The sequence below is a fragment of the Leptonychotes weddellii genome, chromosome 4 (assembly GCF_054177405.1).
Source record: "Leptonychotes weddellii isolate Sample4059 chromosome 4, ASM5417740v2, whole genome shotgun sequence".
NCBI classification, from domain to species: Eukaryota; Metazoa; Chordata; class Mammalia; order Carnivora; family Phocidae; genus Leptonychotes; species Leptonychotes weddellii.
The window spans coordinates 89,227,590-89,253,051 of NC_138372.1; the positions used below are offsets into that span (position 1 = coordinate 89,227,590).

The 25,462-nt window shown below is 43.6% G+C and overlaps 1 protein-coding gene and 1 long non-coding RNA gene across 2 annotated transcripts in view; both read right to left on the reverse strand.

Moving 5' to 3' along the window:
* LOC115943959 (uncharacterized) overlaps positions 1-25,462 on the reverse strand; it is a 1,191,882-nt gene that overhangs the window by 505,681 nt on the left and 660,739 nt on the right. The window lies entirely within an intron of this gene.
* CASQ2 (calsequestrin 2) overlaps positions 1-25,462 on the reverse strand; it is a 62,627-nt gene that overhangs the window by 28,925 nt on the left and 8,240 nt on the right. The window contains exons 2-4 of the mRNA XM_081815743.1: positions 8,838-8,922; positions 6,039-6,139; positions 4,937-5,048 (exon numbers count right to left, since the gene is read on the reverse strand). Coding sequence (XP_081671869.1) covers positions 4,937-5,048; positions 6,039-6,139; positions 8,838-8,922 — 298 coding nt within the window. The remainder of the gene's footprint in view (positions 1-4,936; positions 5,049-6,038; positions 6,140-8,837; positions 8,923-25,462) is intronic.

Genomic DNA, 25,462 nt, shown 5'->3' on the forward strand with positions numbered 1-25,462 from the left:
TGAGCCTGGGGATGGGTATTGAGGAGGGCACATTCTGCATGGAGCACTGGGTGTTATGCACAAACAATGAATCATGGAACACTACATCTAAAACTAATGATGCAATGTATGGGGATAATATAAGAATAAAAAAATTTAAAAAAAAAAAGAAGAACCCTTTACCACAGTTTTATGTGTTTTCAGAAATTGGTAGACGGACAGGAGAAAGTGAAGGAAACTGAGAGAGGGAGAAATAGAATATTAGACTCTAAACCTAAGGAAAAACTTATTCCACTCAGACTCACCATTAGTTGTAAGTGTGTAAGCACAGCTTCCTATAAATGACCACTAAGTGAGACGGAAATTCACCTTACTATGTAAAGCAACCTCCATCAAAAATGACATCATGAAAGTACTTTAAACTTCTTAGCAGAAGTCCCCCTTTTGGTAAACCATCATTTTTCTTTCCCTCTTTTTAAGTTTTCATTTTTATTCTGACTCCTTAAGAAGATGATTGAAAATTAATCAAGCCTATGCTTGACTCTGGTCCCAAACCTGAATCCAAACTGGTCAAGTTAAGCATGAGATACATGAGCGTGGCCATGCTGTGCCTTACCACATCTTGTCAGTTACCTGGTGAAAACACTGGTATTTAAGCCTTAGAGGTGAGGTGATGGGAATGGGAATGGTGATGGTGGTGGTGGTTCTGCATAACATCTATAATCCTGAAAGTTGGTGATCATTTGATTCATTCTTAAGAAGATGAACCTTTTCCCATTTTATGGAGTTCCCTATCTCTTAATCATTAGAGGCATAAGCTTTTGTTAGAGTGCCAGGAGCATGCAGAATTTTCTAATATTCGATCAAAAACATTTCAAGACTAATACTGGCTCAGAGAACACCAACATGAGTAAGACAAAGACACTGATCTCAAAGGCACACAACCCAGAGGACGGTATGGACCCTTAAAGAACCACAATGTAATGTGATAGTTGCTAGGATAGAGGTAATTACAATAAACATAGATGAGAAGGGGTTGAAAAATTTACAAGAATGCCTGTACATACTGATACACATTCACACAAACTTATCCCCATAAAAGTAATTGAGTAATCAGAAAATATATCATATAGCCTGAGAGTTGAGGTAGAGAACTGGATAGATGAGGAAGAAGATGAGTGAGAGGTTTAGAATGAATAGAGAGAAGGTGGGAGAGAATGGAAGGGTTAACCATACCTAAGTCATTTATGTCTATCTAAAGCTCCAGTGGGCTCCAACTGAATCCTCTATATCCTCCTTCCCTGACCCTCTTGTCCCTGATGAATCTCTCCCCACCTCCTTGAATGCCTCCCCTGCTGGAAAGGATGGCCTACACCTGTGTCCAGAGAATTCCCTTCTTCACTTAAGGAACAAATCTGTATCCCTTTTAAGATGAAATAGGGTAGAGTAAGGTGATCCCCCAGGGTGGTGTTTCAAACTGTGGTTGAGCCTTTAGCCTTGCCCAAACAGTGGTTGTCTTCTAGGGTACCTGGTCTAATCTCTTGCTCTGTTTGATCTCATGTGATCCCGGGTTTTTCCTGCCCTTATATTCTGTGCTGATGCTGACCAGCTCCTTCTTGGCTCTTCCAGTCTGACCCCCAGTTTCCCCTTCTGGAATAGGCTCCTGAACATTCAACCTTCAACCTCCAGCTTAGTGCAGACTGCATTTCCTCACCTTTCTTCCCATCTCTCAGGGTTTTCCATACTGGATACTGGCCCCCCACCTCCAGATTTCCCCCAGTTTGGCATTCTTAACTATCAGCTGAGCTCCTGCAGGAAGTTCCTGTCACCCTCTCTCAACACTAGCTCCACAGCTACGTGCTCAAGCTGGATGTGAACCTTCATACCCAACTTCCTTGGAAGATGTAGCCCCCCAGTCCTTCCAAGTCTTTTCTAATTTGATCCCAAATCTCTTAGGAGCCTTTTCTCCCAAACCATTCCAGTCTACCTATGTGTTCAAGCCCTCCAATTCTCCACTGTCCTTCCGTTGTTCTTGCTCTACAGGTTAGCTTGGGATCATTTCGTAAAGCCAGTGCCTCTGTACCTTTAAACTTCCTTGACCAATCACCCTCATATTACAGCAGAAATACAGGATTCTTCACGACTGCTTCCCTGCGTACCTTACCAACTCCCCACCCACAGGCCCTGTGCTCTTTTGGAGGGCAAGAAGAAACAGAGAGACATGGATGCCTGATAGAACATCATGATGTTTTCAGTCAGTGTGTAACGGCCATACATTTTTTGTGGTGATAAAACTTTCTTCATGTTTTCTACAACATTCAAAATTTTACAGTAGTTAATATTATATCTGAAGTATAAACTTTTTGTATTCTATAACAATTGTTTTCTGCCTGAGATGTCAGCAAGCATGACAGCTAGAGAAATCCTTGGAGAGGCAGCTCCCCTGACTTCCTCACCAGGTCTTCTCAGTTGGTGTGATTGTGACTATGGGTCCAAGATAGTTTGTCATCAGTGATGTTTTTTGGTTTGTGATACTGTAAAATATTCAGGTTTTTTTGTTTGTTTGTTCATATTATCTACGAACATCAATGGAATGAATGTATGATTGCTATTTTTTATCATGTTCATCATCATCATCATAATCAGTATTACTAACATGATCTGGTATTAGACTTTCTTAAAGACAAAGTTTGTCAATTTAAAGATAAAAATTCAACCTTAAGAAGGAAGTTGAAATGGCTCACTAGTGATTTTATTATTTAAATCTCCAGAAATAAAATGGTAAGACCAGTAGAACTCTATCTGTGTATTCTTAAGGAAATGCCTCCTTATTATTTTTGAAATATATAATATGGAAAACTTGATTGAATTTGAAATCTATTCAAATTATCATAAGAATACTTCATTTGTTGATGAAAATGAAACTAATAGCCATTAGGACTGAAACAATGCTCACGCCCTTGAAGGACAATTTAGAGATCAGATTTCCTAAATTCTGTTCAGTGGTAAGAAAAGACCGCTCATCAATCAAAGGAAAAGCAATTACCGTTGCCTTGTCATTTGCCACCATCCACGTGTGCAAGCAAAGTCTCTTGTTGACTGTGACCGTCAAAAGAGATCATTTAAACCCTTCACCAGGAGTTACATGTCGTTGTTTTAAAATCTATAGTTTTAGAAGCAAGTACAACATTCTCATTCAAAAAATCTAAAAATATTTTATTTGGAAGATTTATACAATGCAATATTGATAACTTTTCTATTATCTTGTTTTACTATGATTATTATTATTAGTAGTAGTAGTAGTATATAAGAAAGCAAAAGAATGTTTTGTCTTGTTTTTCCACTAAGTCCAAATCCCCTCCAGTTTACCCCATGGGCTGGACAAGCATCACCACATTTTGTGTGTGCCGTAAACTGTGTGTGCCATGAACTGAAAAAGTGTGTAGTCTTGGAAGTACAAAACAGTCATTAAGTGTGTAAGCTATAAAGTCAGATTGCTAGGATTTAAATCTTGGCTCTAGGATTTATTTACTAGCCATGTGATAGTGAGTTAATTTAACTTTTTTGTTCTTGTCATTTCCTCTTCATCAAAATGCTGATAATATGGTAACCGCCTTACAGGCTAGTAGTGAGAAAGAAGGTAAGGCATCAATATGGAGTTCCTGGCATAGACCCTGGTACATGACGTGTGTTGATTAAATAAGAGCTGTTTTTGTCATTGGCTTAGTAGGGAGGAAAGGAACCAGAAGATGCGCTCTTAATCCCAATCTTTGCCTTGCTTCCCTTCTTATCTGCTATCCTGAGCTTAATGGAGGGAAGAGAAACAGAGGATGAAACAAATTGAGAGGTGGGGACAGAAAAGGATAAAGGGAAATAGAAGGAAGTTAAGGAGAAAGAAGAACGGGGCAGGTGGGGCACCCTGAGTAGTCAGCATCTATAAGAAACATAAAAATTGAAGTGAAGTCACCCAAAGGAGGGCTGGGCAAACTTCTCTGGCTAGCCACCTTCCCCCAGCACCATGCTAAGGAGGGTGAGTAGAGGCTCTTATATAGCATAGGAGAAGACACCTAAGTTTGGTCACAGGAGAGAGAAAAAATAGGTAGCTTGCTGGTGAGAAGACCAAGGGTGGCAGTTGGCACATAGGTAAGGAAAGAGCTTTGCAAATAATTTTCAAAATATTTTCAAAATATTTTGGAGTTTCCAGAAACATCATAAGCAGCCCTCCTTTGCACATCCCCCATGTACTAATGCTACCAGATCCTCTTTTGTGGTTATGCCACAGCTGAGGCTCCAGAAAAAGACTTACCTCATTGGGCCATGCTGCCAAAGTTGTTTAAAAAGACCTCCTCAAGGAGTTAGCCTGCCTAGTCCCTCCTCATCCTGACTCCCGCTCTCCACCCTCTCACCCCAGTGTGGATTGTGGTGATGCTATGATGCTTTTTCATGCCCACCCAAAACCTGGCCACAAAGGGGTCACACCCAGGGGTGAGGCTGTGCTACTGCGGGCAGCCTTGGTTGTTGGCTGTGGGGCTGGCCAGCGACTTTCCACATTGTGTGGCAGCTGCTGAGCCCTGCCCACCCACATTTTCTTCTAATCCCGTCCAAGTGACTGAGAAGCTCTCCAGTTGGTGAGAGCTACTCTTTACCCATTCTAGGGGAGAGTCCCACCGGTAGGTGGGCAAGTGGAAAAGGGGAAGGAAGACGTTTCTCTCTTCTGTAAAACACCCCCCCAAGACCAGAGAACATGGCCCAACCTTTATGCTCTTCCAGCATCCCTGCCTGCTTTGCATACTTTTGGCAGATGTGTCCCATTACACAGGGTGCAAGGACAATTCTTCCTCTATTCCACCCAGCACTGGATATGCTGATGGCCCCTCATCTTTATGGGCAACATTCTAACATATCTGGTTGGGAATCTAGCCTTTAGACTCACAAGTGGGGCTGACAGACAACTTACACTCCGAGTCCTCACTCTTGAAAAAGCCAATGAGTTTGATCCGGTCCTCAATGCGTTCGAAGGCTTGGACTTCCAGTTTGCTGTTGATGATCTCCACGGGATCTTCAATTAGCTGGAATGCCACACACACGCACATGAAATATGTTCCAGTAAGAGAACTGTTCCCTGCACCGCGGGGACAGCAGGCACACATGTAGGACACTTTGGCAGGAAGCTGTGGACCCTATCCTCCCCCAGAGTGCACAGCAGCAGCGCCTTCTGAGGAGTTAGCTTAACTCAAGGGGTAGGCCGAGACTAGGCAATTCTATTTCTCTTGTCCGTTACTGGTTTAGAAATGGCATGTGACCCAATTCTGGCCAATGACTCTTCAGGGTAGGTTTGCTGAAAGCTTTGGGGAAATTCTCCTTTCCTTTTAAGAGAACAATGGAAGCCAGATCCTCTCCCCCACCCCTCACCCCCGATTGGATATGAATGAGGAGATGTGACATATCAGCTCCAATCACTGGTTATCTTAAAACCAAAGTGAAGAGTCAGCTTGAGGAAAAAGCCAACACACTGAAAAGTGATTTATCAGTCTAAAATCTGCCCTCCCTCTGCTCTTCCATTTGTGCTTTTTGTGTCAGGTAGTTGAGCATGGTTTCTGTTATGTGCATCTAAAAGCCTCCACTTAGCTGAAAGAGATGGGCTCAGAATTTTCTGTTGCCTCCTTCACTTTTTTTAGGGCTTGCAGGGATGGGTTCATGAGAGAGCCGAGCAGAGTCTACGGGTGCTTTTTTTGCAGGAGGTGGCCTTCAACTCACTTCTGACTCACTCTCTCTGGGTTTTTGAGGCTGTGAGGAAAAGGCACCAGGCCACTCTGTGCTAGCTGGTACTCCCTCTGGTCACTAATAAAATAGTTTCTAAGGTAACTTAAGGACCAGCTTCCCAGTAGAAGAAAATAGCACTGTGGAGTAGGCACTCCTTAGTTTTTTGTGAAGCCCGAGAAATCTGTCTTAGACCAGGACAGATTATCCAGCTTCTCCGTTCTTACTTTGGGATTTCACTTCCCCCTATATCTGAACCCAAACAGCTCCACGCAGGGACACTGTGCATAAATGCTTACATCCAGGAGAAATTCCACCAGGACGTCAGCTGCAAACTCGCCATCAAACTCAATCGTGCGATCACCCTTAAGAACATACAGACTTCCTTCTTCATCAAAACCTGGAAGAAACAGAGTCCCCAAGACAAGGTCATCCTGATGCAAGAAGAGCCATCCTGTGGGCTGAGGTCTGGATCAGGATCCCTGGATGACAGTGGGGTCAGGATCAGTGGGGCTAGCATTCAACTTAGGATCAGTTCCCTTGAAACCATCCCTGTAAAGGGTTCCCAAAGTACACACTTAAATTGAAATCGTCAAGAACCAACAGCTCCACCTGGACTTCAGTTTGAAAGAAAAATCTATTCTCTACCCTACCATTGCTTTAATTTTCCGAAAATACTGCCAGCCCTATTCTCCCTGCCAAAAGTTTCAAAGCCCCCTGCCCACTTGACTCCTTAGCCAGGCATTCCAATCCTTCCACAACCTAACGCCAGTCCCACCCTTCACGTTCTCCCCTGCGTAGACCTGCTATCTTAATCCTCTGTGCAGCTTCCTTGCTTCTTGCCCCGGTGCTGACGTGAAAGAGTGTGTAAAGGAAAAGTCACAGATGTTCTCCTGGTTCCCCAAATTTGGAGTGACTTCTATCCCCATTCCCCCATCCTGGTCAGTTCCTTCGAGTCTCAGCTTAGGACTCATTTTTCCCAAGAAGGTCACCCTCTTGCCACTACTGCTCTTCTCTTGGCTCCATTTACAGTACTCACTGGAACAGTAAGCTCTCCAAAGGCAGAACTACTCTCCCCTTGGCACCCCAGGATCTTGCACAGAGCCTGGACACACTAGGCACCCCATAAATGTCCGTGGCTAGGATGAACGGCTTACTTTTCTATCGTAGCTGAATTCTGCACATCTTCTTTTCCCAGTTAGCTGATAATGCCACAAGGGAAGGTTCTGCATTTTTCTACCCTCCATTGCTCCTGGCGTAATACTGTGTGCTTTAACAAATGTTTGCTGGAAAACTGTGTTTCCCCCTAGGAATGCTAAATAACTGAGGCTGGCATTTAGTCCAACTGCATGGCATCCTTAATTCCTTAGACTAATTGTTTCCAAGCTCTCTATTAGCTAGAGAATGCTTTCTCCAAATGAACTCTCCTGCAAAACCTCTAGAGAAAAGGAGGCCAGCCCACTGCCTGCTGTGAAGGGCGCATGTGAAGAGCCCGGGCACACCCTGGAGCACCATTTGTAAATCCAAAGGACTGATGTACCAGGTATCCTTGAGGCCAGCAGTGACCGATCATGAAGGGTACCTTGGGAACTTCAGCCGATGTCCCGATGTTGGATTTTGCTCTAAGTGAGATCAGTTAGGAGGCTTTTGTAGTAGTTCAGGCATAGCCTGATGGAGATGAAACTCAGGCAAATGGAAGAGAGGATGAAGATGAAGGCATAGGTTCACAAAATACAACTGTCCTGTGAACTCCGAGAACCAAATAGTCCAAAAGAACCTGCCCCAATTCCTCCAGGCTGAGCTTTTGGAGAAAAGTTCATGTAGATTTTTCAAGCTCCATCCACTAGGAGAATAACCACTGGTCCATTCTTATGAAAGCTTGCCCACCTTGTCCCCCCGCTAAATTTTTAGATCACTGGAATACTGGTGTTTTCTTCTAACTAAATTTACTGGAAATTCTCCCAAATTCAGCTTCCCATGAAAACAATAGGAAAGAAAACTAGGGAACCAATAGGTTCTGGAGGAAGAGAAACAAGGCACTGAATTGCTTTTGACTAGGGAAAGAATTTAACATACTTTGTTCTCCTGCTCAAAGGGAAAACATATTCCTTAATTTGTCTCCAGGGAAAAGATACCACAGACATTCTTAATAATTCATTATCATTTTATAGTCATGACTTCTTTGTATCTAACCTAAATACAGTCTCAAAAAATTTAAATCTTAAAAAAAAAAAAAAGCTGTTCTTCTTGAATATAGAGGACAATTGTTTGTAATGCCTTAAGATAATGAACTTTCATGTACCTGACGCCACTACTAATCTTTTTTTGCCCCCTGTGTTTACTACTCCAAATCCAATTAACCTTTCTTCAAAGGTCCTGTTTTATAACCTCCTGCTATTTTTAAATAGCCATTCTTCACTGGTCATGCAGAAAAGGCAAAATGGCTACTACCTGTGTGTGGGTGTTCAGAAAGCAGAGGGGCTCCCCATATTCTCTCTCCTTGGGATTTGGGGTGTGAGAGTCTTAAAGTGCACTTGCACTTAAGCATGACATAATGGACACAAGAGATCACAACATGCACTGTGAGGTCACTTCACCATGCCTCATCTAAATCCTCCCCCTCGCCCTCAATGATAATGCCCAGCTGGGGTTTAGCTTTACATTTAGAAACCACTGGGACCTCAGAGTCACTACTATTCATGCTATCTTGTGTTGGCTGCTTCAGCCAAGAGGTAAGGAAATAATCGGTGATGGGAGAAGAGATTTTTCTCTCCCCCAGAGAGATCACCATGGCAGTGAGATAAAGAGGCTAGGCTTTTAACCCGCTCTAGGAGCCAAAAAGAAAAGTATGACTCTGGCGTCAGTTTCTACAATGACACAAAGCTATATTAGATCTTTCATGTGAAATCGTTCAATGCAGGCCAATACTGCTTTCATGAAACTCTCCCCCATCCCAAGACTAAGGTGTGCAGAATCATTTCGTATTTATTTAAAAATAGTCCAGTTATCATGCATGAAGAAATGAAACTGTTTTGTTTTTTTTTTTTTTTGAGAGACACATTTGTTTTTCTAGGTATACCTCAAAAAGTCCTACTTACCCAGTTTCTTGGCAAGCTTGGCTTCTTTCTTGGCATCTACCATCACAAAGCCTATATCTTTATGTTCCAGGATCTGGGCCACAAGCTGAAGGGAAAGACAAACCAGAGGGTGAGCAGACCAAGGGCAGAAAGATGGTAGAAAAATCATGGGATAATATTATGGTGTAATAACAAGAGGATTTTCCTCCATAAGTCCTGCTAATCTGACCAATTCAAGCAGCAACAAAGGGATTCCATGCTATCCCCCAGGAGAAGGATGGTTTAGCAGAAGGCTGAGAACCAAAGAGAGAAAATGTGAGGATCAGAACTAAGATACAGGATTTGGAAGAATAAATCCACTGTACTCTGCTCTCAGGGTGGATAAACTTAGAATTGGGGGAGAGAAGAATCAAAAAGGAAGCAAAGAGTACTTGGGTGACCGTGGATACATGACAAGGGGTCCAGAGCCCCTCGCTAGCCACCAACTGAACCTGGAGTCAGGTGGGGACACGAGTTCACAACGTGCCCTGTGTGGTCACTTAACCGTGCCCCATCTAAATCCTCCCTCTCACCCTTGAAAAAGCTGAGGAATGCCAGAAAAGCTGAGGAAACTGAAAACAAAGAAGACCGGTGTCCCAATACCCAAGCACTGTTCTTGAGCTGTCCCAGCCCCTGGCCTTGTGAAGTAGTAATGTGCACTGGGTGTGTCAGGGCAGATAGACCCAAGATGGCTTCTGAAGTGTTCCCACAGCCCACTGAGAGGAAGAACTGGTGGTACATTGGAACGGAACCATTAGCCACAACGGGGAAGAGGGTGCAGCAGTGTCCTAGGTGGACTGATGGCTGGAAGCTACTCTGGGTGGACATCAGCACAGATGATGACACCAAACGTGGGACTGGCATCATGTTAACCTCCCTGAAACTCAGATCTAAGGAAGCAGGGAGGCCTAACTGACTGAGGTCTAGGTCTTGCCATTTGGTGAATGGGTGCTTAAATAAAAACAGTGGAGAAACTACTAGAGAGATCATGAAATATTAATAGCACTTTTCTTTAAACTTTTTTAAAAAGGTAATTTTAGATCACCGTGCAATTCTAAGAAGTAATACAGAGATCCCTTGTACATTTCACCCAGTTTCCCCCAAAGTAACATCTTGCGAAACTGCAATACAATATCACAAACTAGACTTTGGCATTGATATGGTCAAGATACAGAACATATCCATAACCACAAGGACCCCTCATGTTAACCCTTTATAGTCATATCTGCTTGCTCCCGCCCTCATCCCCTTCTTAAAAAGATTTCTATAACCTTTTCACTTCAAGAATGTTACATAAGTTGAATCATGTAGTATGTAACATTTTGGAATTAGCTTCTTTAACCATCATATTTCTTTGGAGATTCATTGAAATTTTTGTGCATATCAAAAGGTCATTTATTTTTTAAATTGCTGAGTAGTATTCCCATGCTATGGAGGTACTATGGTTTGGTCAATTATTCATACATTTAAGGACATCTGGGTTGTTTAAAGTTTTTGGCTATCATGAACAAAACTGCTACAACCATTAGGGTACAGGTTTTTTGTGAAGGTTGGTTTTAATTACTCTAGGAAACATGATCAGGGGTGTGACTGCTGAGTATAGTAATTGCAGATTTAATATTTAAAGAAATCGCCAAACTGTCTTCCTGAGTAGCTGTGCCACGTTACGTTCCCACCAGCAATGTAGTGATGAGTGATTCAGTTCTTCCACATCCTTGCCAGCATTTGGAGTTATCATTATTTTTAATTTTAGCCATTTTAACAGATGTGTAGTGATATTTCATTTTGGTTTTAATTTGCATTTCCCTAATGTCTAATGAGGCCGAACATTTTTTCATGTACTTATTTGACATCTGTAGCTTCTTTTCCATGAAATTCTTGTTCAGGTTTTTGCCTCTTTACGAAATGAGTTGTTTTTTTGTTGTTGTTGTTGTTTTTAACATATAATGTATTATTTGTTTCACGGGTACAGGTCTGTGATTCATCAGTCTTACACAATTCACAGCGCTCACCATAGCACATACCCTCCCCAATGTCCATCACCCAGCCACCCCTTCTCTCCCACCCTTCTCCCCTCCAGCAACCCTCAGTTTGTTTCCTGAGATTAAGAGTCTCTTATGGTTTGTCTCCCACTCCGTTTTCATCTTGTTTCATTTTTCCCTCCCTTCCCCTATAATCCTCTGTCTTATTTCTCAAATTTTTCATATCAGTGAGATCATATGATACTTATCTTTCTCTGATTGACTTATTTCACTTAGCATAATACCCTCTAGTTCCATTCACATTGTTGCAAATTCTAAGATTTCATTTTTTGATGGCTGCATAATATTCCATTGTAGACATATACCACATCTTCTTTATCCATTCATCTGTTGATGGACATCTAGGCTCTTTCCATAGTTTGCCTATTGTGGACATTGCTGCTATAAACATTGAGGTGCATGTGCCCCTTCAGATCCCTACATTTGTATCTTTGGGGTAAATACCCAGTAGTGCAATTGCTGGGTCATAGGGTAGCTCTATTTCCAACTTCTTGAGGAACCTTCCTACTGTTTTCCAGAGTGGCTGCACCAGCTTGCATTCCCACCAACAGTGTAGGAGGGTTCCCTTTTCTCCGCATCCTCTCCAACATTTGTCGTTTCCTGACTTGTTAATTTTAGCCATTCTGACTGGTGTGAGGTGGTATCTCATTGAGGTTTTTATTTGTATTTCCCTGATGCCGAGTGATGTTGAGCACTTTTTCATGTGTAAATGGGTTGCTTTTTGGTTGTTGAGTTTTGAGAGCTTTTTAATATTAGTCCTTTGTCAGAGATGTGGTTCATGAATATTTCTCTCACTCTGTAGCTTATCTTTTTATCTTCTTAAGAGGGCCTTTCACAGAAGAAAGGTTTTTAATTTTGATCAAGTCCAATTTATCAGCTTCTCCATTTATGGATTGCGTCTTTAGTGTTAAGTCTAAGAACTCTTTGTTTAGCCCTATATCTTGAAATTTTCTCCTAACTCATTTTCTAAAAATCTTTTGTGAAAGATTTATTTATTTATGTTAGAGAGAGAGAGTGCGTGCAGGCATGCATGAGCAAGCAGGGGCAGGGGCAGAGGGAGAGAGAGAATCCTGAAGCAGACTCTCCACTGAGTGGGGAGCCCGATGCAGGACTCAATCCCAGGACCCTGAGATCACGACCTGAGCCAAAATCAAGAATCAGATGCTTAACCAACTGAGCCACCCAGGTGCCCTCCTTTTCTAAAATTTGTATAGTTTTAATTTTAATTTTACTTTTAAGCTCATGATCCATTTTGAGCTATATTTTGGTAAGGTGTGAGATTTATGTTGAAGTTCTTTTTTTTTTTGTCCAGCACCACTGTTAAAAAGTATATCTCTCCTCCATTGAATTGCTTTTGCACCTTTGTCAAAGATCAGTTGACATAATTATGTGGATCTATTGCTGCTTTCTCTCTTCTGTCTGCCAATATCACATGGTCTTGATTACAGTCACTATATAATAGACCTTGAAGGTGAGTAGACTGCCTCTTCCCACACAATTCTTTTTTTTTTTTTTAAGATTTTATTTTTATGTAATTTCTACACCCAACGTGGGTCTTGAACTCACAACCCTGGCATCAAGAGTTGCATGCTTCCCTGACTGAGCCAGCCAGGCACCTCCCACATGATCTTCTTTTTCAAAATAGCTTTAGCAAGTTTAGTTCCTTTGCATTTCCATATAAACTTCAGAATAATCTTGCATATAATTACAAAAAATATTTCTAGGATTTTCACAGGAATTGCATTGAATCTTTAAATCTGTATGTTAACTTAGGGAGAATTGACATATTGACTATGGTGTCTTCCAACTCATGAACATTTAGTTAGATCTTCTTTGACTTCTCTCATCAGCATTATGTAGTTGTTAGCATACAAGTCTTGTGCATGTTTTGTTGGGTTTCTACCTAAGTATTTAAATGTTTTGAGTGATTTTAATAGTAGTGTATTTTAAATTTTGGTGTCCAAGTGTTTATTGCCAGTAAATAGATATATAATTGGTTTGTGCATGTTTATTTTGTATCTTGCAGCCCTGCTAAACTATTATTAATTCTAAGAGGTTTCTGTTTTGTTTTTGCAGATTCCCTTGGATTTTCTATGTAGACAATTCTGTCATTTACAAATATGGACAATCTGTATGCCTTTTATTTTTTTGTGTTTCCTTATTGCACTGACAAGAACTTCCAGCATTATATTGAATAAAGGTAGTAAAAGTGGACCTCTATGCTTTGTTCTCAATCTTAGGAATTTGTCTACTTTTCCTTTCAGTTCTATCAGTTTTTGTTGCACATATTTTGCCGTTCTGTTCTTTGGTGCATATACCTTTAAGATTTCTTGTTTTCTTGGTGGAGTGAGCCTGGATCTATTTGGCTCTACAGTCTGTGTTGTAAATCCCTCTGCTTCCTCTTCTGTGGTTGCTTCTCTCATTTTCTCTTCATTCCTATGTCCCCCTCCACTGTTCCCGGCATCTGTGGCTTCTGCCTTGGATTTCCTTTCTTGTTTTAACTTCTTTGAGGACTTTGTCGATTCATTCTTCCCTCCTTAACCTTCTCACATGCTCCCCATTCCCTTTCTTGCCCTCTGCTCCTAACCACCTCGGTTCCTTTAAGGCTAAGCATATTGGTCACAGCACAGAAGCTGCTCTGTGGAGTGCCCCTGGTGACTGGGGGTGGAGGGGCAGGCAACATATGGCACCACCTGCCCCTAGGGCAGTTTTCTCTCCTTTCCTTGGATTTTGGCCGAGACTAGGGAAGGCTTAGGATGAAAGACATCATCATCAGTGTTTATGTGATGACTCATCTGAGCTTTCCTGCAATGCTTAAACAGGCCAATCTTTCTGCAAAGTCACTTGGCTTTTGTCTATTGCCTTCAATTCATTAGACAAGGTCATTTTTGAAATGTAGACATATAAGCCACTCTGCCCTACTTAGTGCTATCAAAATGTTGATTTAAATGTTCCCTTGTCTATCATTCAAAATTAATGATGGTGAGACCTAATGGCTTTGTGATATTAGTAAGTTTTCTTACTCCTGGAGCATGAGCCCCTAGCAGTGATTCCTAAACTTCAGCATGCATTTAAATCACAGGCTAAAATGGGGCTTCCTCGGGGTGCCTGGGTGGCTCAGTCATTAAGCGTCTGCCTTCGGCTCAGGTCATGATCCCAGGGTCCTGGGATCGAGCCCCGCATCGGGCTCTCTGCTCAGCAGAAAGCCTGCTTCTCCCTCTCCCGCTCCCCCTGCTTGTGTTCCTGCTCTCTCTCTCTCTCTCTGTCAAATAAATAAATAAAATCTTAAAATAAAATGGGGCTTCCTGGGCCTCAGCAGCAGAAAGTAGAGAACAGAGCTGGGGTGGGGTTCCGAGATGTACGTTTTTAAAAGCTGCACTACCACACCCCATGATTCTGACACAGCAGATCTCAGGCCACATACCACGCTCTGGAAAGCACTGCTATAAATGATGGTCAGTTCATCCAAAAGTGATACGGTAGCATGTTTTTCAACTGTGACCCTCAGGCCCATGCTTTGCTCTGTTGACCCCTCTACCTTAGGCATAGGAGAGAAATATTAATAATAGTGAGAATATAAGCGATGAACTCTGAGAATTAAACAGAATTTTACCCCTGACCTCTCCTAGGCCTATAGCACATTTTTTTCTTGGGCTTTAGGTAGATGTAAAGGCGTGCCTCCTCTAGGCGTGGAAAGCATAGCCTCTAGTTACCTTATCCATATTTATATCTGACTTTTGGACCCATATGAGAGAGAGGTGCTATCTCAGACAAGCTCAGTCCTGTTTCTTGGGTTTCCTTTTTAACTAAGCATAGCCAGTTACTGTCCTAAAAACAGAGGGATGGACAGAGCTCGCAGTCCCAGATGGGCCAGAAACCCATGCTAGCTGAGACCTGCCCACCTCCTCCTTGGCACCCATAGGCACAGTCCCTGCAGTGTCCTGTCACTCTCACCTCCCACCCTGATTAGGCCAAAGCCTGCCCACTTGAGCTCTGTCATCACTCCCGTCAGCCCTAGCAAGCACCCTACATGGCCAGTGCTGGCAGGAACCCAAGAGAGAGCAGTGAGACTAGGTTGGGGGAGAACGTCTGGGGTGAAAGCCCGGGCCCTCCCGGGCTGAGTCCTGACATGACCCAGGCCCCCCCAGGACCAACAATCCCCGCTGAGCTGATGGGGCCAGCCGGACATTGTCTGCCTCTCAAACTTGACTCCATCTTGTCTCCACCTTTGCTCTGGTCCTAAATCTCCAGCTCATATGTTCCTTTCTCCACTCTCCTGCAGCCCAGTCTCACTGCACGCTCTCAGCTGCTGCTAGCCTTGGCACTCCTGGCTGCAAAGCCAGCTCCAGGCTCATCTTTCACTCCAGCCTCCCTTCTGTGAATTCCAATAGCCCATGGCAGGGACATGGCACTCTGACACTGACTTTGCAGTCATTAGAGTCATGTATAAACCTCTTCTATACTGTCCATCTTTCTTCCCTAAGGAGAAGGACCCCATTTTGTGCCCCTGGTCTCTCATATAGCTCCTTAGAGAGACTCAGCATACTTTGGATGAATGGATGGACTGGCCCAAGCACTTCATAAGGGACTTTTGAGCCAAAGTGGGAAGAGGCAATTGTCACTAATTACACTGATTAAGAGTTACAAATATGAGGAAGAGAAAAAAAGAGAGAGTCAGTATGTCTCCTGAATTCTCAGAAAACTGGAATACTCTTTTCCGATCTGACTGCAATTTTCTCCTGTTGACTTGTAATCTTTCCCCCACTGGTTTTGTTTGTTTGTTTGGTTGGTTACTTCTCAGATGGTCTTGTCTATTGTCCATGCCAGAGAATGAGGTTGTCACTTGTTGGTTGGTACATACAGACCTGGGCACTGGTGCAGTGCTCATTCTTTCCAGAAACATTAGGATCTGCTTTGACTCTAGATGATTCTTTTGAGTACAAACGAACTTTACAAAAAAAAAAAAGTTATGCTAAGTAATATGCAAAAGTCAGTGTAAATAAGTAGATATTCATAGTATAGCCTTTCTCTCTCTCTTTTTATTGCATTATATAGGTATTTATTGCACCATTGTTATCTCTGCAATGACGTAATCAAAGTAGATCTCATCTTTAAATGAATAACTGAATCCCATCTTTAAATAGTTTGGCCCAGTGGTTAATAATACAATGCTGGGCATCAAAGACCTGGATTCCCAACTGGATCGCAAGTGCTGGGACTCTGCTATAAAATATGGACAATAACAATATCTATTTCAAGAAGCTGTTTTGAAGATTAAATGAGATAATGCACATAAAGTTGTTGACACAGTGTTGGCATACAGTAAGTGCTTAATAAATGTTATATATTTTTTTCTTAATATTATGACAGCTGGGTAAGTTTCTAGACCTTGTGCCAATTCAAAAGGACCAAAGCCTAATGTATTGGAATGGGAAGAAAACAAAAACTATTCATCGAGGACCTGCTTTGATCGAGGTATGTGCCCAATAGAAGTGTGTAAGACAGTGTCAAGGACCCTGTGATTTCATTAAGGAGGAAGCTAATGAAAAATTAACTGGTAAGTATGGAGGAAAAAAAGGTAGAAAACAAGGGTTATGGAGAATTAGAGAGAGAGAGAGCTCGTGGGCTGGGAGGTCAAATCACGCACAGCCTAGTGGGCTGTGATTAGCGTGGATTTAACTTTCATGCACTCAGAATGAAATCTAAAATCCCTAACACGGCCAACAGGGCCCTGTACCGTTTGGCCTGCCTGCCTCTCTAACCTCATTTGGGGCCACTCTGCCTCTTACTTAATATACTCTTCTTCAGTTCCTCAAACCATCAAGTTCTTTCCTGCCTCAGGAGGTCTTTGCATGGGGTGTCCCTGTTCGGCCATGTCCCTAAGCCCTAGGCTGGGCACTGGCTGCAGGTGCCTGCAGGGAATGCCTGGTTCTACCCACAGAAAGGCACTGAACGCACTCTGCTTCCACATACGCCCTTCCCTCTTTCTAGGAGACCCTTTTCTCCATATGTCTCCAACTCCGACTATCCTTGAAGGCTACACGTAAACGTCAGTTCCTCAAAAGGCATTCCCTGAACCCCAGTCTGAATCAGGTGCCTTTTGTACTCTTGTCCAAGACACCCTGTGCTCTTTCTTTACACTTTCTCAGTTCGTAAGCACACCTTGACTTATACAATCGTTTAGCTATACTTACTCATTTGATAGCTGTAAGCTCCCTGTCCATGTCTGTTTTTCTCCCCATGCTCTCCCTTTAGAGTACCTGACCAGAATGGATCTCAAAAAATATTAGTTCCTTGCCCTTAGTATGATCTGATTTGAATTGTGGAATCTATAAACAAAACAAAACTGAACTCATAGATACAGAGAACAGATGAGTGGTTGGCAGAGGTGGTGGTGGGGTGGGTGAAATGAATGAAGGGGGTCAAAAGGTACAAACTTCCAGCTCTAAGAAAAATAAGTCCTGGGCGCCTGGGTGGCTCAGTCGGTTAAGCGATTGCCTTCGGCTCAGGTCATGATCCTGGAGTCCGGGGATGGAGTCCCACATCGGGCTCCCTGCTCAGCGGGGAGTCTGCTTCTCCCTCTGACCCTCCTCCCTCTCGTGCTCTCTGTCTCTCATTCTCTCTCTCACAAATAAATAAATAAAATCTTTAAAAAAAAAAAAAGAAAGAAAAAGAAGTCCTGGGGATGTAAATACAGCATAATGGGTATAGTTAATAATACTGTATTGTATGTCTGACAGTTGCTAAGAGAATAGATCTTAAATGTTCTCATCACACACAAAAAATTAGTAACTATGTACAGTGATGGATGTGTTAGGTAAACTTACTGTGGTGGATCATTTCACAATATACATATGCATCAAATCGTTATGTTGTACACCTAAAATTAATACAATATTGTATGTCAGTTATATCTCAATAAAAGTTGTTTCACTGAGGGGCTCCTGGGTAGCTCAGTCAGTTAAGCCTCTGACTCTTGATTTCAGCTCCAGTCATGATCTCAGGGCTGTGAGATGGAGCCCCGAGTTGGGCTCTATACTGAGTGCAGAGCCTGCTTAAGATTCTCTCTCTCCCTCTGCCCCTCCCACCGCCTTTCTTCCTCCCTCTCTAAAATAAATAAACAAATAAATAAATAATAAATAAATAAATTTGTTTCATTGAATATTTTCATAAAATTAAAAAAAAAGAAGATTTTGGGCGCCTGGGTGGCTCAGTTGGTTAAGCAACTGCCTTCAGCTCAGGTCATGATCCTGGAGTCCCGGGATCGAGTCCCGCATCAGGCTCCCTGCTCAGTGGGGAGTCTACTTCTCCCTCTGACCCTCCCCCCTCTCATGCTCTCTCTCTCTCTCTCTCATTCTCTCTCTCAAATAAATAAATAAAATCTTTTTTTTTAAAGAAGATTTTAAAGTCATCTGGTTACATTAACTGATGGAAATGTTATATCACTAAATTCACCTGTAAAATGAAAAAGTGATGAACACTGCCATATTTTTGTCCTGTCATTTAAATCCCAAATTCGTAGGATGAACATTCAACTCCTGATTTGCAAGAAAATCTACTTTTATAGACCCAAAACCTATCCTGAAAGTAGAATTGTTACTCTTTTGTCTCTGTACACTTAATGTATTACTATTTCATATTTATGTTGCACATGAAGTAGTCTGTAAATTGTAATTTTAAGGTACTATGTGCCTCTGGTAGGTACCATCTTTACAGCATGGTGTAAAAATTTTTAAATTAAGCAATTTCACATGGAAATTGAGATTTCTGGCTTTCCTTGAAAAATCAGAAGAGCTGGAGCCACACCACTACCTTGCAGTAACTAAAAACACAATTAATTTCTCAAGGAAATGAATGAATACAAGAAGAGACTGCTTGGGAGAGGAGAGGCCCCTTAGACCTTGACCAAGGAGCAGCGCATGGATAGGCAGAGGCCAGCAGCGAGGGCGTCTCAGGAAGCCAAGATGGCAGAGCGGAGGTTTAGAGATGCAGATGTGCAGGATGGGTATAGAACAGGCTGGCTTACTTGAGCAGAGAGCTTACTTGAGGGTGCTGAATGGAGTGGTGTATTTAAGGCACACGAGAAAAAGAGGGTAAAGGATTTGAATATGAGGACGAGCAGTTCTGAGCTGAAGTATTTGGGTAGGAGAACAATACAGCTAATTGGAGTTTGAGGAGGGTCCATCTGAGGGCATAGACCAGACAGACAGGAAGGAGACTGGAAAGGAAAGGTGACAGTTGAGGCTGATGCCATTGTCTGAATGGAAGACGACTGGTCTCAGACTGAGGCGGCGGCAAGGGGACGGATGTAACGTGGGAGGTGATGTTACAAGTGGAGAGTCAGTCAGACTGACAACTCTTCAGTGGCTATGGAGAGAGAAGGGACGGAGACCTCACAAAAAGAGGAGGCAAGAGGAGGCCAGGGAACAGACTGAAGGACAAAACAGTGACATCAGGGGGGCATGCCAGAACCGGAGGCGAAGTTCTCAGCTTGGATTTAGATGAAATGTGTTCATGGCAATCAAAATCCAGTCAAGTGCTGGAGGTGCCAACCTGGCGCTCAGGGGGAGAGGTCCCAAACAGAGCCGTGGAGGTGAAAGGTGGGGGCATAAGGGCAGGTGGCATCTTCAGGGAGGCCAGTGTGTGAGAAAACCACAGGGCGGAAGCATGCCCTGGAGGCAGGGAGGAGTGGGGGGGCAGAAATCGGAGGAGGACAGGGAACATAGTGTGGGGACTCCAAAGGCACGGCAGGAGAGAAGCTCGAGAAGGAGCAGGTGGTCGGATCAAGTATTGCAGGGAGTCACGGACAGTGGGACCACCACGAGGTCTCTCCTTTCAGGACTGGTAAGTCACTGGTGACCTTTTAGAGAAGAGCTGGGCCAAAAGCCAAAGCCCTGGGAGTTAAGCAGTTGAGTGGGTGGCAAGGACATGTTAGAGCAGGTGTGGATCACTGGTTCAAGAAGTCTGCCCATGAAAGGCAGGAGAGAGTCATCCAGCAGCACTAGGGGGCACGTTCCAAGGGCCACGTGACCACTCCCTGGGCCTTGGGACAGCAGATGCAGACCATCAGGGGCCCCGTGTTTGTCCCTCCAAGTGCAGTCCCTTCATGGCACTCCTCAACTCCTGGAATGGACTGAAGAAAGCTACATTGGTACCACATCTCATGGTCAGAGGGAAAGTGGGGAAGGCATGGGCGGTTCCGTTAAAGGGAACTGAGTGTTGGGGGAGGGGTACCTTCTGCAGGGTCAAGAATCTGCACAAAATCAAGGACTGAAGAGCCTGGGGAAAAAATGTCACAGATCTTTGCTCAAAGTGAATGTCCCTCAGGCCGGTCATTAAAAATACCCTGGCTACAATCCTGCTTTTTCCATGTAAGCCAAGAAGCACACTGTTTTCACCCACTGTCCCTGATACCATCTGGCGACACGTCAAGTAATTCAACAACTGCGTGTCCTCCCTTGGAACTGGAGAGCTGACGTTTATCCCCAGTAATCTGTCACTTTCTGCCACCCTCAGATGAGGCCCAGGCTATGTATAGCTGGGCATTGGCACGTGATGGTCTCATGCAAGAGGCAGGCGAGGGAGTGGAACACCTATTTTATGAGATGGGAGTAAATACTGGGGCCTCTGGAGGCTGGAATGGGTGGCCTCCAAGAGAGCTTTGGGGAAGAGGGAGACTGTTGATTGTTTCTACTGGCGCTCTTAGGCTCTGTCTTTGGTCAATGCCAGGGAAGAGACCCAAGGACCAAAGCTGTGTGTTCTTTCCACCATGTTGAGAAGCAGCATAACAATAATAAAAACAGCACCCATTGGGTGTTTACTATACGCCAGATACTGCTCCAGTCCCTTACATGGATTATCTTATTGGATCTTCTCAAAACCCACAAAAGCAGAAGTCTGTAGATGAGGAAATGGAGGCATAGAGAGGTCAACCAACTTGCCTAAGGCCACACAGCACTTACGTAACATAGCTGGGTTCCAGCCTGACACTGTGGCTCCAGAGTCCAGGCTCTCATCCATTACATTCCTCTCTCTGCACCTGGGCTCAGAGAGGCCCCTGGCCAAATCCTGGCTCTGCTACTGAGACTCTGAGCAGGTCCCAACTTCTCGGATCTCAATTTTCTAATCTAAAAATGAGATCTAGGGCGCCTGGGTGGCTCCGTCGTTAAGCATCTGCCTCCAGCTCGGGTCATGATCCCAGGGTCCTGGGATCGAGCCCCACATCAGGCTCCCTGCTCAGTGAGGAGTCTGCTTCTCCCTCTCCCTCTGCCTGCCACTCCCCCTACTTGTGCTCTCTCTCTCGCGTGCTCTGTCAAATAATAAATACATACATACATACATATATAAATAATCTTTAAAAATGAGATCTAATTCTTGTAGAAGTAGCATGGAAGCAAGTGCTTAGGGAATGTTTGTTCCTTCCGAATTCACTTGGGGCAACCCCGTAACACTAACCTGGTGGTTTCAGCATTACCTGGAGGGAAGCCTTGTAAAAACACAGATTCCTGGGCCCACCTCAGAGTTTTTGATTCAGCAGGTCTGCGATGGGACCCAAGTATTTGCATTTATGACAAGAAATACGTCCTTGGTGATGCTGGTCCCAGGCCCACACACTGAGACCCACTGCTTTACAACTGTCTCTAACATACAATCCCAATCTTTTATCATGTAGCATCTTGCGATGTCCAAACTGGCTGAATGAGAAAGGCCAGGTTTTTTCCTTTTCATGCTGAAAGCATTATTGCAATGGAATTTTTTTTTTTAAATGGCTTTGGCTGACATGGGACCAGACCGTGCCCCTTACCATTTTTCTCAGCAGAGTTCTGTGCCCGAGAGGTGGTGAAAATGTCGTCTGGCAGCCCCAAACCTGACTTCTTCTGGTAGCCCCCTCCTCAGGCTGTCTCAAGAGTCCCACAAAGTAAGTCACTACGTTCCTGGAGCCAGGGAGAGATCAGCACTTTTTTAACTAAACCTGCCATAGGTTGGTGCACCTTATCAAAAAAAAAAAGAAAAAGAAAAAGAAAAAAAGAAAAGGAAAAAAAAAAGGGGTGCCTGGGTGGCTCAATCTGTTAAGTGTCTGCCTTTGGCTCAGGTCATGATCTCAGGGTCCTGGGATCTGGCCCCGCGTTGGGCTCCCTGCTTGGGGGGATTCTGCTTCTTCTCCCTCTGCCCCCCTCCCCAACTCATGCTCTCCCTCTCTCTCAAATAAATAAATAAAATCTTTAAAAAAAAAAAAAAAGGAAAAGAAAAAAGGCAGAGGGTGCTTCAGCTAATAGAAAGGCCTCTTCAATGTAAAACAATGACAAGACCAGGAGCTCTTGACTTGCTGCTCCCGCAGTATGCCATGAAAAGTAGAAGGGACGCCTGTCCCTGCTTGGCTGAACTTTATGAAATGTGTGACCAGTATTTACTTTGATGGCATCCGCTAATGACAACGAACCGCGGACATCCAGCACGTGGGGCGAGCTGGAGCTTGCGACATGCTTTCGCGTACACAGGAATCTCAAGAACAGCCCTTTACTGGGCACCACACATGTGCTGCTCACTTTACACATCACCTCTTTTCTCTCTGTAAGACTCTGTGCTGAAGGTATTGTTACAAGGAAGCCTGGAGGAGCCAAGTGACCTGCCTGTGATCACACGCAACCGCAAGGACCGCAACCAGGTGGGTCTCACTCCAAAGCGTGTGCTTCTTTGTCAGGCAATATTGAGCGTCGCATTCACTTTTTCCTGTAAATCTGGGGGATGCTCTCTGTTTCCTTCATAAATAAATCGGGAGTGTGTGGTCAGATCCGTTTGGTGTCCTGAGCCACATTGGCTGTGCGTGTTGGTGTGAAGTAGAGGCAGGTGAGCGTGTGAGGGAGTACCTGTTGGCTCGCCTGGTCTGCACCCCTGCCCAGCACACAGCAGATGGTGAGGAGAGGCCTGCCTGGCATGGGGCGGCAGGCATTCCTGGAACAGGCTCTGCGGGCACTCAGAAGCGGCTTTGGCCCGCCCGGCCCAGCACACTGCAAGATGGCACGCTGGCCATCTTCCTGCATGGCGGGCCAAACAGAAACAGTTTATCCGGATAAAATCACATTCAGTTGATAGAAGAGGGAGCCTCCGAGGCTCTGTGGCAAGGACTCGGTACTTTGGAGGGCTGGCTTTCTTGGTGGAAGAAGTCATTTTAGATGCTAAGGCTGAGCTGTTAATGATACAAAAATCCTCTAGACCAACCAGTGAAGCTCAAACCACAAGAGAGTTGGGCTGCTGTTTTTAAAGAAAAACCGTGTGATTCTGAAACATTTTATTTCTGACTTTTTATCTTACTGCTTTACCCTATAATAGCCTTATAGTGGTGACTTTCATGGTATCTCAGGTCTCCACTTAAAAAATGTATAACATTGGTAGAAGGTCTACCTAATGGATATCATGGCCAGACACCCTGTTTGGAATCCAGTATTAGAGTGAGAGAAGAAAGTTCCAGTGGTCTAAAAACTTCTGAATCAACAGTGTGTTTTCCATCTTGTAAAATCTCTATTAATTCTCTAGGTGGAAGGAGAATTAATCTCCTTCCATCAATTCAAGCCATCATCTTCTAATAGCACTTCTATCTTTCCACCATCTGCCCCTGGGAAGTGCACAGTAAACTCTCATCAGATATTTGGGCGGCACTTGGGCTCTAGGGAGATCTGCAGTTTCAGAGTGGGCATGGGTACACATCATCTGAGAGAGCACTGGCTCTAGGGGAGGACTCTTTCCCAAAGCCAAACCAAAATAAGCCTGACCTCATCTGATTTTACAGAGGGCAGCAGGTGCAAGTTTGGAGGTTGCCATTTTTGGGCAGTGAACAGTTGGAAGAAATACCTGAATCCTGTGTGAGTTGCTATTCTCTGCCCACGGCTCCCACATCATTCCATCTGTAGATTTACTTGACTCCAGCAAGTTCATTTTGCCTTTCTCTCTTGGGGTTTAGAAATGCAATCGTAGGGACAATTGCCAGTGCTAAATAGGTCTGAAGGCAGGGTCAGCCTTACAGAGCCCAGAGGTTTCTGCTTGTGCTGGATATATACTTGAGATTGAGTGTCCTGTGGTTTAAAAAAAATCAGTTTTACCCATTTTTCAGTGGGACGAATCAAGGATGACAAAAACATCCCTGAATCTGACAGTCAACCTAATTTTATGCCTTTCCACTCAATGCTTTTTTAAATTAATTTAACTTTAAAAAGAGATCCAGGAGAAATATATTTTTGATACAGGCAATAGATTTATAATTGCTTGTCTTTCCTTCTCTCTCTTTTCATTCATCCATCCATCCATCCATCCACCCACCCATCCATCCATCCATCCATCCAGGTTTTGCTGGATTTCTGTTAAATCCTAAGTAGGTGTGAAGCATTAGCCCATTTGCTCACACTGGTCATTTCGGTACAACATAGTCCAACTATACACTTAAATGTTGCTCAAGTGTGGGTGAAAATCCAGAATACAAATTAAAGACACTTGTCCCTTTGTAAGTTGGCACTCCTTACAAACACAAAGCAATCCCTTTCAGCTGTTCCTTGGTGTCATGGAAGGAACATGTCATTTGGAACCAAATAGATATGAGTTCAAGTCCTGATTCCTCCTCTGCCATTTTATAGCTTTGTGACTTTGGGCAATTTCTACTTAACTTTTGGGATCATTTCTTTGCATACATTGTGAAAAAATGCTGTAAGAATTAAGTAAAATAATATATATAAAGCGCCCATATTGGGTATGGTTTATGGTAAATTCATAATAAGTGCTATCTCCCTTCTCCTTCTTCTCTTCTGTTCATTTAACATTCACTCAACAAACACTGCTGAGTGCCCACCATGAGCCAGACACTAATGTAGGTGCTGGCATACAGCAATGAAGAGAACACTTTGCTTTTGCCTTTGTGGATTTTATATTCTGTAAGGGTGTCAAACAATGGCAACGCGTCAGCCGAGCGCTATGGAGAAAAACAGAGTAGGGAAGAGAGGTTAAAAGGAGTCCTTGGAGAGTGGGCTATGGAGGTCAGGGAAATAACTTCTTTCATAAAGTGTCATTTAAGCAAAGAATTAAAGGAAGTGAGTTCTTAGCATTAATAAAAGAACATCTCTTTAGCTATAGGGAGCCATGTCATCTGCATTTTGGTTTTTTTAAAAAGATTTTCAAAAAGATTTATTTATTTATTTGAGAGAGAAAGAGAACGAGCACATGAGCCAGGGGGAGGGGCAGAGGGAGAGGGAAGAGAGGGAGAGAATCTTTAAGCAGACTCCCCGCTGAGCTCGGAGCCCGACCCAGGCTTGATCCCAGGACCTGGAGATCATGACCTGAGACGAAACCAAGAGTGAGCTGCTTAACTGACTGAACCACCTAGGCACCCCTCATCTGCATCTTGTAAGGAAGCAGGTATGAATATATGATAGATAAATGAAAGAATGAATATTTCCCTTTGGGTGGTCATAGGGTTGTCTCACGCTGTAGAACACTAGTTTGCTCTAAACAGCTTTCCCATAGTTTCCTGTCAAACACGTTAACACCTTAGTATCCCATATTCTCCACAGTCTCAGATTT